Below are 13,283 nucleotides of genomic sequence, written 5' to 3'. Positions count from 1 at the left end.
TCCCCCGCCCCTCCCCCGCCCAGCCCCTCCCCCGCCCCTCCCCCGGCCCAGTCCCCTCCCCCGGCCCAGTCCCCTCCCCCCAGCCCCCTCCTACCCTCCGCCCCTCCCGGCCCTGGTGCGCCTGCGCGGAGGCGGGGCAATGCTTTGCCCTTTGTTGTGGGCCCCAGTTTCCCAGGACACCGCGCGGCGCTGGGGTGGGGCTATGCAGATAAGGCACTCGGGGGCGGGGCGGTTGCGGCGGCGTCGGCGGCGGCCCGGGAGGGTCAGTTGGAGGCAGGCGCTCGCTGAGGCAGGAGGAGGGCTCTGGGCCCGCGGCCTGACAGGGACTTAGCCCGCAGAGATCGGCCCCGCGCGCGCGACCCCACACCCACCCACTCATCCACCTACCCACTCCCTGCGCCGCCTCCTCCCACCCTGAGCAGAGCCGCCGAGGATGATAAACACCCAGGACAGGTAACGGCCCGGTCTAGGCTCCCCGCCCCCATCCTCCCCTCGTCCGCTCCAGAGGGCCTCCTCCCCCACCACCCAGCCGGTTCTCGCCCCTCCTACGGGGCCCCATCCGGCCTCCACTGGGTCCCTTCCCTACTTCAGCCACCCCAGTCCGAGCCCCAGCCCCGCAACTGGGCCTCCTTCCGTCCTTTAGTCCCCCTCCGTCCAGCCCGGCCCATCCCCCTCATCCGGGCGTAAAGCCCGGCAAAGCCCCCACGGACTGGGAGCCAGCCTTCCAGTGCAGTCCCCATTTCCCTTCACCCTCGCGGAACGGTGTCCCATTCCCTAAATTGTGCTTTCTTTCTCACTCAGATTTTCCAAATTGTTTCGTGTCTTCTCCAAATCTTTCTTTCTCCTCTTTTAAGTCACTTAATTCTTCCCTCTGAATCCCTCCCCTAATTTAAACTGCACCTTCCAACCAGACGCTTCTTTTATCACTGCCCCCCGCCCGCCCCCAGTCAGGCTGCGTCCTTCAGTTCTCAACTGGACCCATTACCCCCACCTGTCACCCTTGCCCCCTCCCCCGGGCCTAATAGTCTTTGCAGTGATGCTCAGTCCGCCCCTTGGCCCTCAGTCCAGCTTCATCTTTTCCCTCCTGTCCTCCCTCAGCACCCCTTTCTCAATTAGGCTCCATTTTCTTGGTCTCCCAGTATCATGCTTTTTATTTCTTAAACACTTTGGGCTTGACTCCTGTCCTGCATCCTGTTCCTTTAATGATCCCCCCAGCACTCTTCTGAGCACTCCTATCCTTTTAAACACTTTCTCTCATCTATACTCTTAGTCCCCCCATCTTAACCGAACCTCATCTCTAGAATATTAGATCACAGAACTCAGCCCACTCTGCTGTTGTTGAAGACCTGCCCTCTTTCCCTGTACCTCCAGTGCTTTCAAATTAGTCCCCATACTCTGCTCACTGGGCCTTTGCAAGTTTCCTCCCTTAAAACCTGACCCCAGCTTTCCCCCATTATTTGGAGAGAAAAGCTGCACATCTTTCTGAAACCAAGTACCAGTAGTTTTCTAAACTTGCTTCTTATTTACTTCCCCCTCTCCAAACTAGGCAGGATTCATTATTGTTTTCCTCTCTCTACCTTTCCTATTTTTCTTCAAGACAGCGCTTGTCATGCATCTCTTCCTCCAGCATATCCCATATTTCTGCTCCAAACTCTTCTGTGAAGCTGTTTCCTAATTTCTTGATTACCCACAATTTTTAACCCCAGTTGCTGCTTATACATCAGAATGGCTTTTATTTACAGTTTGGGTTCTAATTCTCTTCCTCATTGTTTGCTGAGACTTGTTGCTGCCCCCTCCAAAATAAGTCTGAAGCTCATTAGTTCCCCACAGCAGACCCTTTGTCTCCAGATTTGGCCTTATGGCCTCTGCCTCTTACTTGGGCCACATTGTTTTGCAAGCAGATCCATTCCCTGCAGATCCTCCTTAAATTGTGCCATGGCCTATCCCAAACTGGATTTTAGTTCCTCTTACAAACATAGCCTTCCATTTAATTGCTTTTCTTCACACAGAGCTCTAACTGCCACTCAAGGTTCCTCTCAAACTTGGGCTCCCTTCTCACAAAAATGGTCTCTAACTTGCCAATTCGCATTCCTCTAGCAGCACTATCCTTAAATATTCCAGCAGAGTTTTCAGCTTTTCTTGTATCTCAGTGTTTCTCAACCCTAGGTGCACATGTGAAAAATCAGTCACCTGGGCCCCCCTTCAAAGATCTGGTGTAATTAGCCTAGGGTAGGGCCTGGTATATATTTTTTATTTCTGAAGTATATATTTCTGAAGCTCTCTTTAATGGGCAACGAGGGTTGAGAAACACTGCCTACCTTCCCTTCCTCCCAAAAGACCCTTCCCATCATTTTTCTTTAGTGGGTTCAGCACTTTCTTTGCGGAACAGGGTGTTGTCTTCAGCAATTTCTTAGTCTTTCCCGGGAACTATCTAGAAATACCCAGGATACCTTCAACAGCCTCTTCAATTCTCCTACCTCAAGTTATTCAGTTCTCAGCTGTTAGCCACTTTCTTCGCTTAATTCTTACACTCTTATCAAGCTCCCACACCTCCATTTCTTCCTTACATTCAGAAAGAAAATTCACTCCTCACTTCCTGGTTTGTTAATGGTCCTAATTGACCCATTACCCCTGCCTCCCAAGTCCTCTTTACCTACAGTCCCATTCTGCTGCTCTATTTTCCTTCTCCACAACTCTCATGTCCATCCCCCTTTGCAGTCCCCTCTTATTTCATCTTCTCTAAACCAGCCCCTCTGGAGCTGAGGAAGTGGAGGTGGATGCAAAAGGAGTTACTTGTGGTAAAGAAGGCTGTGTGTGCTGAGGTTGGAGCGCAGGTATGAGAGGGCAGGATGAAGTGCAGGGGTGAGGAAGCAGAGGAACCTACAGAAAATCCCAGGGCACTGTGAGATGGATTTATTCTTTTCTAGTCTTATGTTTTTGTCTCTGCAGTGGGGTTTGGAAAGTGGTGTGGACTCCTCCAGACTGGTCTAGGTGCTAAGTCCTTTGCAGGCTGAGCCCTGAGAGTTGAGCACTTGGGACCAACAAGTAAGGGTCTTTTCATCAACTGTGAGGGTGAGAGCCTTCAAGTTCTGGCCTTGCCAGTGTCCTTAGATGTAAAAACGAGAGAGTTGGGTTTGCTTATCTTTGAAGATTCCTTCCAGATTCCTAAGTGGCAAAACAGGCTTGCTTGTCTCCAGAGCCCTTGCTTAGTGTGTTGGTAATTTTAGGGGCTTGGCTGTGTGAAAGGCAGGTGGAGGGAGGAGCCAGCTGGCCTGCCAGGGCCTGGGCAGGAGCAAGGCCTTGGATCAGGCTCCTCCGCTTTGGCCTGGGGGTAGGGTGGTGTGTGCAAGGTGTCTGGTTTCTTTGAGTTATGGCAATGCTGTTTGCATAGTGTGTTTCCCAGCCTCCTCTGGCCTGCCCCTAACTTTTTCTAAAAGGAATCCTGGCAGAGCCCTATTTTGAATAAGAGCCGGATGTTCTTCCCAGTCAGTATTCTTGATGTTTTGTATCCACTGAGGGGTGAGCTGGCTGGGAGTTTAGGGCCCATTGGATGGGGGATGGGCTTTCCAGCTTCCCTGGCTCCAGTGAAATATTCAAGAGGTGGAGGCTTAGTTTCCTGGAAGAAATAGTTGCAGAGGAGTCTGCAGTATGTTTTGAAAACAGGACTCTTCCTTTCTAGTTTTGTTCTGATGAGTACCTCCAAAATGTCAAAATTCCTGATGACAGGGGAGGGAAGAAGACACAAGTACAAGAACTTTTATTATGATTTTTGAACAACAGGTTTAAATTCAAGTAAATCAAGCTTCATGACTTTTCTCTCCCTGGATTTGTAGGGTCAGGAAGATAGTCTCTGTTTAGGGCTTGTTGAGTACCTTGTGACAGTACAGTATGTGGAGAAGAGCTTGCCCTGGCTTGATATCCTTGTTATAATCAGTCTGTGTCTGATGGGCTTTGAGGAGAAGCATTTGGTTCCACAGGTGGTTTTCCTTGGGGTGGGGGGAGGGCAGCCAGGGTACACAGGCACATCATAGCTACCCTGAGCATCTTCACTGAATGGTTCCCTGGGTAATGGGATTTCTGTCTCTCCCCCTAAGAATTTGGTTTTGGTATTCCTTATTTATTGGCAGTATGCCTTGTTGGGTGTGGAGTGGTAGGGAGAACAAGTTTTCCTTTAATGTGCCTTCAGGGTCATCCCACAGAGAGAGATACTCCTAGCATAGTCAGGAATCCCCCCCAAATTGGGGATATGCTTTAGAAAGCTGTGTGAGCTAATAATAGTAATTCCTCACTGCCAAGAAATCCAAATTTAGCCCCAAAGCAGCTTAGAAATGTAAAAAAAGGGGGACTGAAGAGTAGGGTAGAGGGATGTTACTTATGTGTATTTCTAGGGGAAAAAAATGAGTAATTCATCCGTTTTTGAAACAGTACACAGTGTTGATTCAAGTCGGTGCCATGATTTGGAAGGCTCTGCAGCCTGATTGATATCCATAGACCAGAAATAGCCAAGTAGGTGAGCAAGAATTTTGTTACTTGAAGTGAACAAAACAGGTAGTTTCTGGTTAGCAGCTGCAAAGTAAAATGCTTTGTATAAGATAAGCCTTAAGAAAATTTCCTAGGCCTTTGATATTGTATAAACAATGAAGTAATTCTGCCCTGGAAAGAGAGGCTGGAACTGGGTGATGAGCTTCTTATACAAACTAGGTTGAGGTACTTGAAATGTAAAATTAAGGTCCTATTTTAAAGCATGATCACCTAGCTGTTTACCCACCTCTGACAGCATATGTGGTTGTGCCTACCTTTGGCTGAAGATCTATCAGTATCAGCTGTGTAACAAGATGAGCAAATCTCAGAGGCACAGATATTCTAGCTGCCACCATAAGTTGTTTCTTGGGGAAAATCAACCAAAGCCAGTTTTGCTTTCAGTCTGTGATTCAGAGTGGTGATGTCATTTTATAATTTTATAATCGTAATTTTATAATTGTGCTTAGCAAGTAGACTCCCTTTGGCACACAGAACAGCCCTAGTGAAATGACTTATGCCTGGCATCTGACCAAGGCCCCTTTCTCATATGGAAAGCGAATTGGCAGCTGGAGATCAGCCTGTATGCTCACGCTAGACTGGAGGTGGCCATTCACCTCCCACCTTTCTTCCTATTTCTTTTTAGCTAAGTGTGATGGCAGCCCTGGATTGGTGCCTGTTTGCTGCGTAGGGATTAGTCATCAGAGACCTTCCTGGTCTCAGAGTAAAAGAGCCTGTGTGAGGGAAGTCAGGGCACCCTAGAGAGTGTTGTGTGAGGCAGGGCTGAGACAGGAATGGGTCAGAAGATGTTGAAAGGGGGGAATGAATGTAGAATCCTTGGGAATGTGGTATTTGTCTTTTCACTTGATACCACAAGGTAGGTAATACCAAAGCTATCCGACCCTCCTCTAACAGGTAATGGAAACCAGAGAGAAAGTGTGTAGACTTGAACAAGCTCAGGCCACTGATTCAAGTGAAACATGATCAAAAGTATATCAAGGAGAATTCAAGTATTGGTTGAATGTAGCTGAATGGAAGTTAGCCACAAAATTTCTTTTATATTAAATCTCTGCTCTGTGTAGTAGGCTGTACTCTGCTTTGAGCAAACTAAATATAAAAATCAAAACTGACACAAAGTCAACTGGAAGTGATTCTTTAACAGGAGATCTTTTATTTTCTCAAGAGATTTTAGGTTACTTCCTTTAAATAGTAAGCACCCTAGAGATTTAAAATAGGATTTGAATATAAAAATTTGATTTACCAGCAGCGTTCCCCAGGAATACATCTGCGGCATATGCTGCCTGTCTGCAGCCAGCGTGTGAAATTATAACCTGCTAAGGACATTTCAGACAGCAGTTTCACAGAACGCTTTAAATTAGAGGCAGCAGGATGTGATAAGTTGGTAGCATTCATATGCATCCTGAGGAGTGTTTCCAAGGGCATGTCTGATAACAACTGAGAAAATAAAAGGCACTAACAGATCAGCTCATATCTCCCATCGGAATGGACTTGGATATCTGACACCCTCATTTCCAGCGTGGTATTTTTTTTTTCTTTTTCTGCAAAAGCAGGACCAGCCCAGCTGGATGTTTGAGTTCAGTCTAATACATTTGATTCTCCTCAATCAGCCTGATCTTTTCAGCTTCTAGACTGAGCTTCTTAAATCATCCTTTGGTGGTAGAGATTAAACCATGCCTGCCCCCCAGTGGAGTGAGCAGGATATGAGGAAGGAATGGAAAAAGCTGGGCATTGGAGCCAGTAGAAACATGACGGAACTGAATATGAAACCTAACCTGACTTGAATCTTGTGACAAGGAGACTTGTGTTTAAAAGCCATCTTCTCTTGTGCCTAAGTTCCTCCAGGATTCACTATTCCTGTTAACGTTGGTGGCATATTTTGCCACAATAGCATTTTGAACACTAAAGCTGATACGAGAAGGCCATTGCTGGGTAATTTTATGCCCCTGAATTACTTTAACCACTGCATATGTACCCACATCCCTTCCCTTTTCATGTCAGAAATGACAGGGTGTTTTGAAAGAGAGCAATTTGCCATTCACAGACCAAGTAACTAAAAACAGATTAATTATGGTGGATGATTAAAGTAACTATTGATTGTGATCTACTATCTACTAAGCTTATCCCAAACACCAGCTGTTTGTCTTAAGGAACTGGAACTGGATCCCAGGGTGGGGACCTGAAACACCCTTCCACCTTCCACACACACCCACACCCACGCTTTCTGTACAGACTTCGTGGGAGAGGAAAGTTTCCAGGATTCTTGTGTGAGTGGGAAAGTAAATGATTTGTTACCATGGAATAGACTTCTTGCTTTTTATTTGAAGGAAGAACGAGATCATGACATCAGAAATATCACGATCTCATAGGTTAGTGCTGGATGCAGGGCAGGCCCTAGGGATTATTTCTAGGAAGACAAAGGGGATTCTAGATCAAAAAGAGAAAAGAAAAAAAAGAAAACCCACCTTATGCTGATCTTTTCAGTGAGTTGGGCCCATTGTTTCTGCTATTTGCAAGTGAAAATTAGTTCAGGATCAAGATGGTGGTTAGAATGCAGGTCAGGGGTTGAATGTAGCTCTCCCATCTGGAGACCATTGAGGAATAATTTCTCTGGAAGTAAGTTGGCACCAGAATTTTAGAACTGTTAGGGCCTTGGTGATCTGGTGGTTTTGTGAACCCATGCAGCTCTCCTGGTATACAAGACTACATATTATCTGTCTACCCCAGAGGTTTGCCCAGTCCTTGGGTAGCTCCATTGACCAATACAAGCAAGCTAGCTTTCTCCAGAGGCCCAGTCTTCCTGGTGCTCCTGCATGAACCTCATCAGAGGCCTGAAGGTGGTCACTAGGGAATGGGAAGGGAACTGTCCCCTGTGGGGGGGGGGGGGTGCCTTTGCTTGGGGAAACTCCCACCTTTGTCTTCCTTTTTTTTTTTTCTGGCCTGGATGCACTATTATTCTGTCCTTTAACACTCTGGAAGGGGGCAAATTTTAACAACTCACTGTCCCCAGTAGAAAATAAGTCCTGTTCTTGAAAACAGTCAGTAGCACAGTCCTCTGTCATGCCCCTTCTGCGGATGCCCTGAGGCTCTCCAGAGGAGGCACAAGGTGGTGCATGTGGTTAATCCCCAGGTGTTGGTGCCTCTCTGGGCCCACTGACACTGCCCTGGGAATTCCATCTCCCAGTGAATTTTCCAAGTGTAATTTCAGGCCCCTTGTTGAAATCCTTGAGAGAACAGAGGAACTGAGCTAGAGCAGTGATAGGTTTGGACTTCCGGTGTCAGCTAGAATGCTCGTACAGGTCTCTTAGTACTGAGGGTCTCAGTGAGCTGTGCCTCTGGTTATTGTACTATTGCATGTTAGGTGTGAGTTTAGCTCTGTCGCTCTGAGCCTAAGTGAAGAATCCAAATGTGGCACGCCATGTTACCTAAAGGAAAGGACAATGTGCAGAATGGTGCCTCTCAACATTTTACAAAGGGTTTTCAGGGAAGAAAGGTCTTGATTTATCGCATTTGCTGATTTCTGTGGTTTAAACATTCCCCCTATAGTTGATTCAAGCTACCAACATGTTGTCACTAAACACAGCTATAGTTGGGAAGAGCTGTGCACAATTGGGTGAGCTGGCTCCAGCACCCTCCCATATATGTTACCCACTGCGATCCAGCTGCCCTGAGGCAGGTGTGCTGGGGCCAGGCCTTGTTGCTGAGTCATGGTGGTAAATTCACAGTTTTCCTCTTTCCTTGCTTTGCTTGCCCTTCGCCTGTGGAGTGAGCTACATCTCAGCCTAAAGAGCCAGTTAATTGGATTCAAAGAAGGCAATGGAATAGATTTGGAGCCCTGTTGGGTCCAGCTGAAAAATCATGGTGGCCTGAAGGTGACAGGGAGCTCCTTTAGGAGCCTTTCACCCTCTGTGATCCGTCTGATAATTGGCTTCCTTATTCAGGTCCCAGCATGCATGCCTCCTTCTAGCAGCCGCCACGCCCTCAATATATACAGGCTTGAGTGTCCATTCTGACCACATCAGTATTACCTGAACTCCCACGCCCAGGTCAGAGTAAAGCAAAGGAAGGGCAGCCCTGTGTTTGGTGGCACACCAGGGACTAACTCAGATACTATAATACTCTGTACTATAGTGCACCTCCTTCCCAGGAGCCAAATCCCTGGATTTGATTCAGTGCTTGACCCTAGAGGAATTTGGGTTAAGTGATTTCTTGTTTAGCTCCATTGTTCAGATTGGGGAGGCCATCATTGGAAAAGTGGCCCCGGGAGTTCCTCAGAGACATGGTATCCAGCGCATGTGACTTCCTGAGGCCCATATTGCCTCTCCAGCCTGAAGTGATTGTGTAGGCTTTGTGATTCTGCCACATAGGTTGTTGAGACACTATTAGGGTAAGGAAAGGGGCTGGTGAGGGTCTGGGGCTCTAGGCCTAGCAGGCAAGCCAGCATCTGGTTCCTCCCAAGGTCTGTTGGTGCCACAGAGATTTGTTTGATGTTTGACAGGGGCTCCTTTTGTCAGACATAGCCAGCTCAACCCTGAGCCCTTCTGGGACTCTGTGCCTCTGTAGGACAGTGGGTTCCTGCCCTTTAAGAGAGAAGTAGTTCTGAGAGCTGTAGCCGGAAGGATTGGGGCAGTTGTTGAGAGAGCACTTGTTTAGGGAGAGCCAAGGCCGGGTGGGGCAGGATGCCTTGTGTTTACTGTCTGGCTTTTTTTCTCTCTTGCAGTAGTATTTTGCCTTTGAGTAACTGTCCCCAGCTCCAGTGCTGCAGGCACATTGTTCCGGGGCCTCTGTGGTGCTCCTGATGCCCCTCACCCACTGTCGAAGATCCCCGGTGGGCGAGGGGGCGGCAGGGATCCTTCTCTCTCAGCTCTAATATATAAGGTAAGGAGGACTGTGGGGTGGGAGGCTTGGAGCTGTGCCTTCTCAGACACTGCTGAGCATCTGCTTAAGGGCAGGGATCTCTTTCCTTAGTCTTCCGAGTCTTAGGCCAGGCCAGTGGGCGGATTGGGGAGGACTCTTTCAACTGAGGCTGCTGTGAGGCCTTTGGGGGGAGTACCAGGAGGATTTCAAGCACCAAGCACACACCTTGCCATCCTCTCAGCTTAGGTCAGCACTTTAGTGCTGGTTCTGGGTCCTGAGTGGGAGGGGGAGCAGTGAGTGGAGGAATGCAGGAGCTCTTGCTGGTGCTACTCCTCACTTTTTCTTGAGACATACCAAGGGTCAGGAGTTGTTTTCCCATTGTCCTCGACTCTTAGGCATTCTGACTTCTGTCCCTTACCAGTCTGGGCCGGAGGTGGGGCAGTACTGGGGGTGGGTGGTAAGGAGAGGGAGCCTTGCATCTCAGTCATCCATCACCCTGGCAGCACAGGGCACAGCCCAGGAGATATAGAGAACCCTGGGAGTCTGTCCTGTGAGTGATCTGGGCTGGGGCAGCTAGCCTTTTGCTGCCTTTTAATCTCTTGTGAGGCCAGAAGTTGGTATAGCTTCTTTCTGAGACTGGCTTTGAAGGGTAGCAGGGCAGCTGAGTCCTGGTCTCCTGAGACGGGCAGGGGAGACATGGACTCTGCAGTCACCTGGAAGCCGGCCTGGGTTGACCTGTGCCCCAGCTGAGCCCTCATGAACATCCTCATTTGTTTCTAATGTTTCTCTTTCAGAGAAGGAAGGGAAAGAACTTCCCTTCTAGGGGGGATAAGCATGGGCTTTTATTCAGGGAGACTGATTTGAATCTCAACTTTGCCATTTTGTCACTGTGGAGCCTTGGGTCAGCTGCTTAATTGTTCTGGGCCCCTGGTATCTTATGTTTGAAGTGGGGATACTGATGCCTACTTCAAGTCCTTGTGGTGGTGATTGAAAAATGGGAAAGTACCTTGTACAGGACTTGGCATCTAGTGGATTCTTGGTAAATATTCGCTTCCCATCTTGCTGGCTTTTAGCCGACACCCACTGGCCTCAGTGCCCGATGAGTGATGGCTCCATTTAGCCCGCGTGCTGCTCTGCGTTCTCAGTGTGCCCTCTATCCCGCGCTACCCTGAGGTTGGCCCAAGAGGACTCCTAGCACCACCTAGGTTACGGAGCCTCTGATGTGGCCAGAAGCAGTAGTGACCTGGTCCTCTGAACCTGATCTCCTCCCAGGACGAGAAGCTCACTGTGACCCAGGACCTCCCTGTGAACGATGGAAAACCTCACATCGTCCACTTCCGGTATGAGGTCACCGAGGTGAAGGTCTCTTCCTGGGATGCAGTCCTGTCCAGCCAGAGCCTGTTTGTAGAAATCCCAGATGGATCATTAGCTGATGGGAGCAAAGAAGGGTAAGGAGCAGGTGCTGGGGAAGGGCAGGAAGGCTGCTCTAGAGAAGGGCGTGTGCTTACCGGAGACAACAGATGGCTAGTCGTCTCCCCTGGCTCTCAGCTGCCCAAGCAGATACCATTTTGTAACAGGTTAGTTTTAGCCAGTGAAACAGGCCTGTTATAATGAAAGCAGATCCTTATCACATTAACCAAATTCCTGTCATTTAACCACCCCAGTGGACATTAAATTCCCCTTGAGCCATCGTGTAATGGTGTAGTTCAAAAGGCCAGGAGCTCAGAGATACAGTGGGATTTCATTGGATTGGGCAAGGCCTTCCAAGCACCCAGCTGTGGAAGAAACAGTCCGAGGACGGAGTTCTCCTGAGTGGCTCCAGCCTCTTGAGGAAATCCTTTTAGGTGGTGTTAGGGCCCAGAGTCCCTCTCAGCAGCAGGTGGCCATCATCAAATCTGGCAACTCTGGAGGACCCCTGAGAAACTGGGTTCTTTTTGTAGGTCCCATACTTTCTTATGAACTGCATTAGTTAAGCTGGTTAGTGTTAATTTCAGAACCCCTATTCCAGGAAGAGAGAATTTAGTAACATTTTTCTTAGGGATTGTGGGTTATTTTTTTTCTGAACTCAGGGCTAGTGAGGTCTTGAAATAGAAACCTTCTTGAAGCTTCCCTATTTACAGTGCTGGCTATAAGCCTCACAAAAGCCTGGGGGGGGGGGGGGGGGGGGCGTAAAAGTCTAGAGGGTGGCAGTTGGGCCTGAGTTGTTTTCTTTGCTTCTTGTAGATTGTTAGCACTGCTAGAGTTTGCTGAAGAGAAGATGAAAGTGAACTACGTCTTCATCTGCTTCAGGAAGGGCCGGGAAGACAGAGGTGAGGGGGCAGAGCAGCTTGAGACCTATTGCCCAGGCTGGGGAAGGGAAAAGGGGGCTTCTAGTGAGATGGGGTATGACATACATACCCTGGGAAGTCATGGGATTGGGAGTGTCCAAGTTTAGGAAAGGCCTAGTGCTTATTTACTCCATCTTTGTTTTGGGTTTTCCCTTGATTTGAGTCTACCCTTGTTGTTTCTTACCAGAATCCTTTTTCACTCTTCTTTTCTGCAGCTCCACTCCTGAAGACCTTCAGCTTCTTGGGCTTTGAGATTGTGCGTCCAGGCCATCCCTGTGTCCCCTCTCGACCAGATGTGATGTTCATGGTTTACCCCCTGGACCAGAACTTGTCCGATGAGGACTAGTGGTCATAGAGGATGCTTTGCCCAAGAGCCACAGTGGGGGAAGAGGGGAAGTTAGGCAGCCCTGGGACAGAGGAGGGGGCTTCTTGCTGTCTAGGGGAGGAAGCTGAAGGGGCTCTGGGTGAGGGTTGCCTACTGTGTTCTCGGAGTTGACTCGTTGAAATTGTTTTCCATAAAGAACAGTATAAACATATTATTCACATGTAATCACCAATAGTAAATGAAGAAGTTTATGAATTGGCATTAGAAGCTTTTTAAACTGCGCTGTGTGATGTGCTCTATCTAGCCTAGGGGAGGACATTGCCTAGAGGGGGAGGGGCTGTCTGGGTCCAGGGGCAAGGCCTGGAGGGCTGGTGGACAGCACTGTCAGGCTCAGGTTCCCCTGCTGTTGGGCTTTCTTTTTTGGTTTTTAAGACTTGTGTATTTTCTTTCCTTGCTTCCTGTCGCCCCAGGGACTCTGGACTATAGGCTTTTCAGCCCCCGGGCAGTGTCCTTCAGTTGTTTTTTGACACTCCACCTGGGCTTCTCTCTGTGCATTTGTGTCTGGCCTGGAGAAAGCAGGTCTGACCCCTCCTTTACAGCTTAGTGTTATACTGGCATTTGGTTAAGCTGGCTTAATCTGTTTAATGTTATCAGTGCATTTAAAATAGGGGCATTGAAGTTTACTCCCACCACCAGGGCTTTTTTTGGGGTGCCTGGGCCTTAAAAAACACTAGCCAAACTCAGATTACAGCCAGGAGTTGTAGCTCTTGGCTGCAGGCCCAAGGTGTCTCCTTCCTAGGGTCACAAACAGCAGAGAGGAAGAGGAATAGCAACTCAGGGCCTGGGGGTGTGGGGAAATGTGTTCTTAGGGACTGGATGCCTCTGCCTGGCTGAGTCTAGTGCTAACTGCCTCCCTCCCTCTCTAACAGGTTCTGAGTAGTGCCTGAGACCCTGCTCCACAGGGCTTAGAAGTGGCACCGAGGGTGTGAAGTGGCCTGCCCTTTTCTGTTTTCACTGAACAGCTTGTTCTAAGTGGGGAGGAAGGGGGAGAGATCTAGATTGGGTGAGGGGGGTGGGGGTGTCAGGGAGGCAAGTGTGTTGTGTTATTGTGTCAATAAACTGATTTAAAGTTGTGGTTGGTCTGTCCTTTATTCCTGTACCAGGGCGAGCTTCCTTCTACTGCTGTCTTTTGAGTCTAGAGCCCAACCCAGCAAGGGTGTGATACCTGTCTCTCAGGA

General features: G+C 48.8%; 1 protein-coding gene across 1 annotated transcript; it reads left to right on the top strand.

Annotated features, from left to right (window-relative positions):
• Positions 1–244: 244 nt before the first annotated feature.
• On the top strand, positions 245–13,177 carry OAZ2 (ornithine decarboxylase antizyme 2). The gene is given in 6 exon segments (XM_057722821.1): positions 245–453; positions 9,257–9,332; positions 9,334–9,414; positions 10,666–10,841; positions 11,617–11,702; positions 11,936–13,177. Coding segments are annotated over 6 exon segments (570 nt in total). The 5' UTR covers positions 245–433; the 3' UTR covers positions 12,067–13,177.
• Positions 13,178–13,283: the final 106 nt, after the last annotated feature.

Source organism: Hippopotamus amphibius, chromosome 2 (genome assembly GCF_030028045.1).
Source record: "Hippopotamus amphibius kiboko isolate mHipAmp2 chromosome 2, mHipAmp2.hap2, whole genome shotgun sequence".
Lineage (NCBI taxonomy): Eukaryota > Metazoa > Chordata > Mammalia > Artiodactyla > Hippopotamidae > Hippopotamus > Hippopotamus amphibius.
Note: the sequence above shows the minus strand (reverse complement) of the source record. Positions and strands in the feature narration are given on the sequence as shown.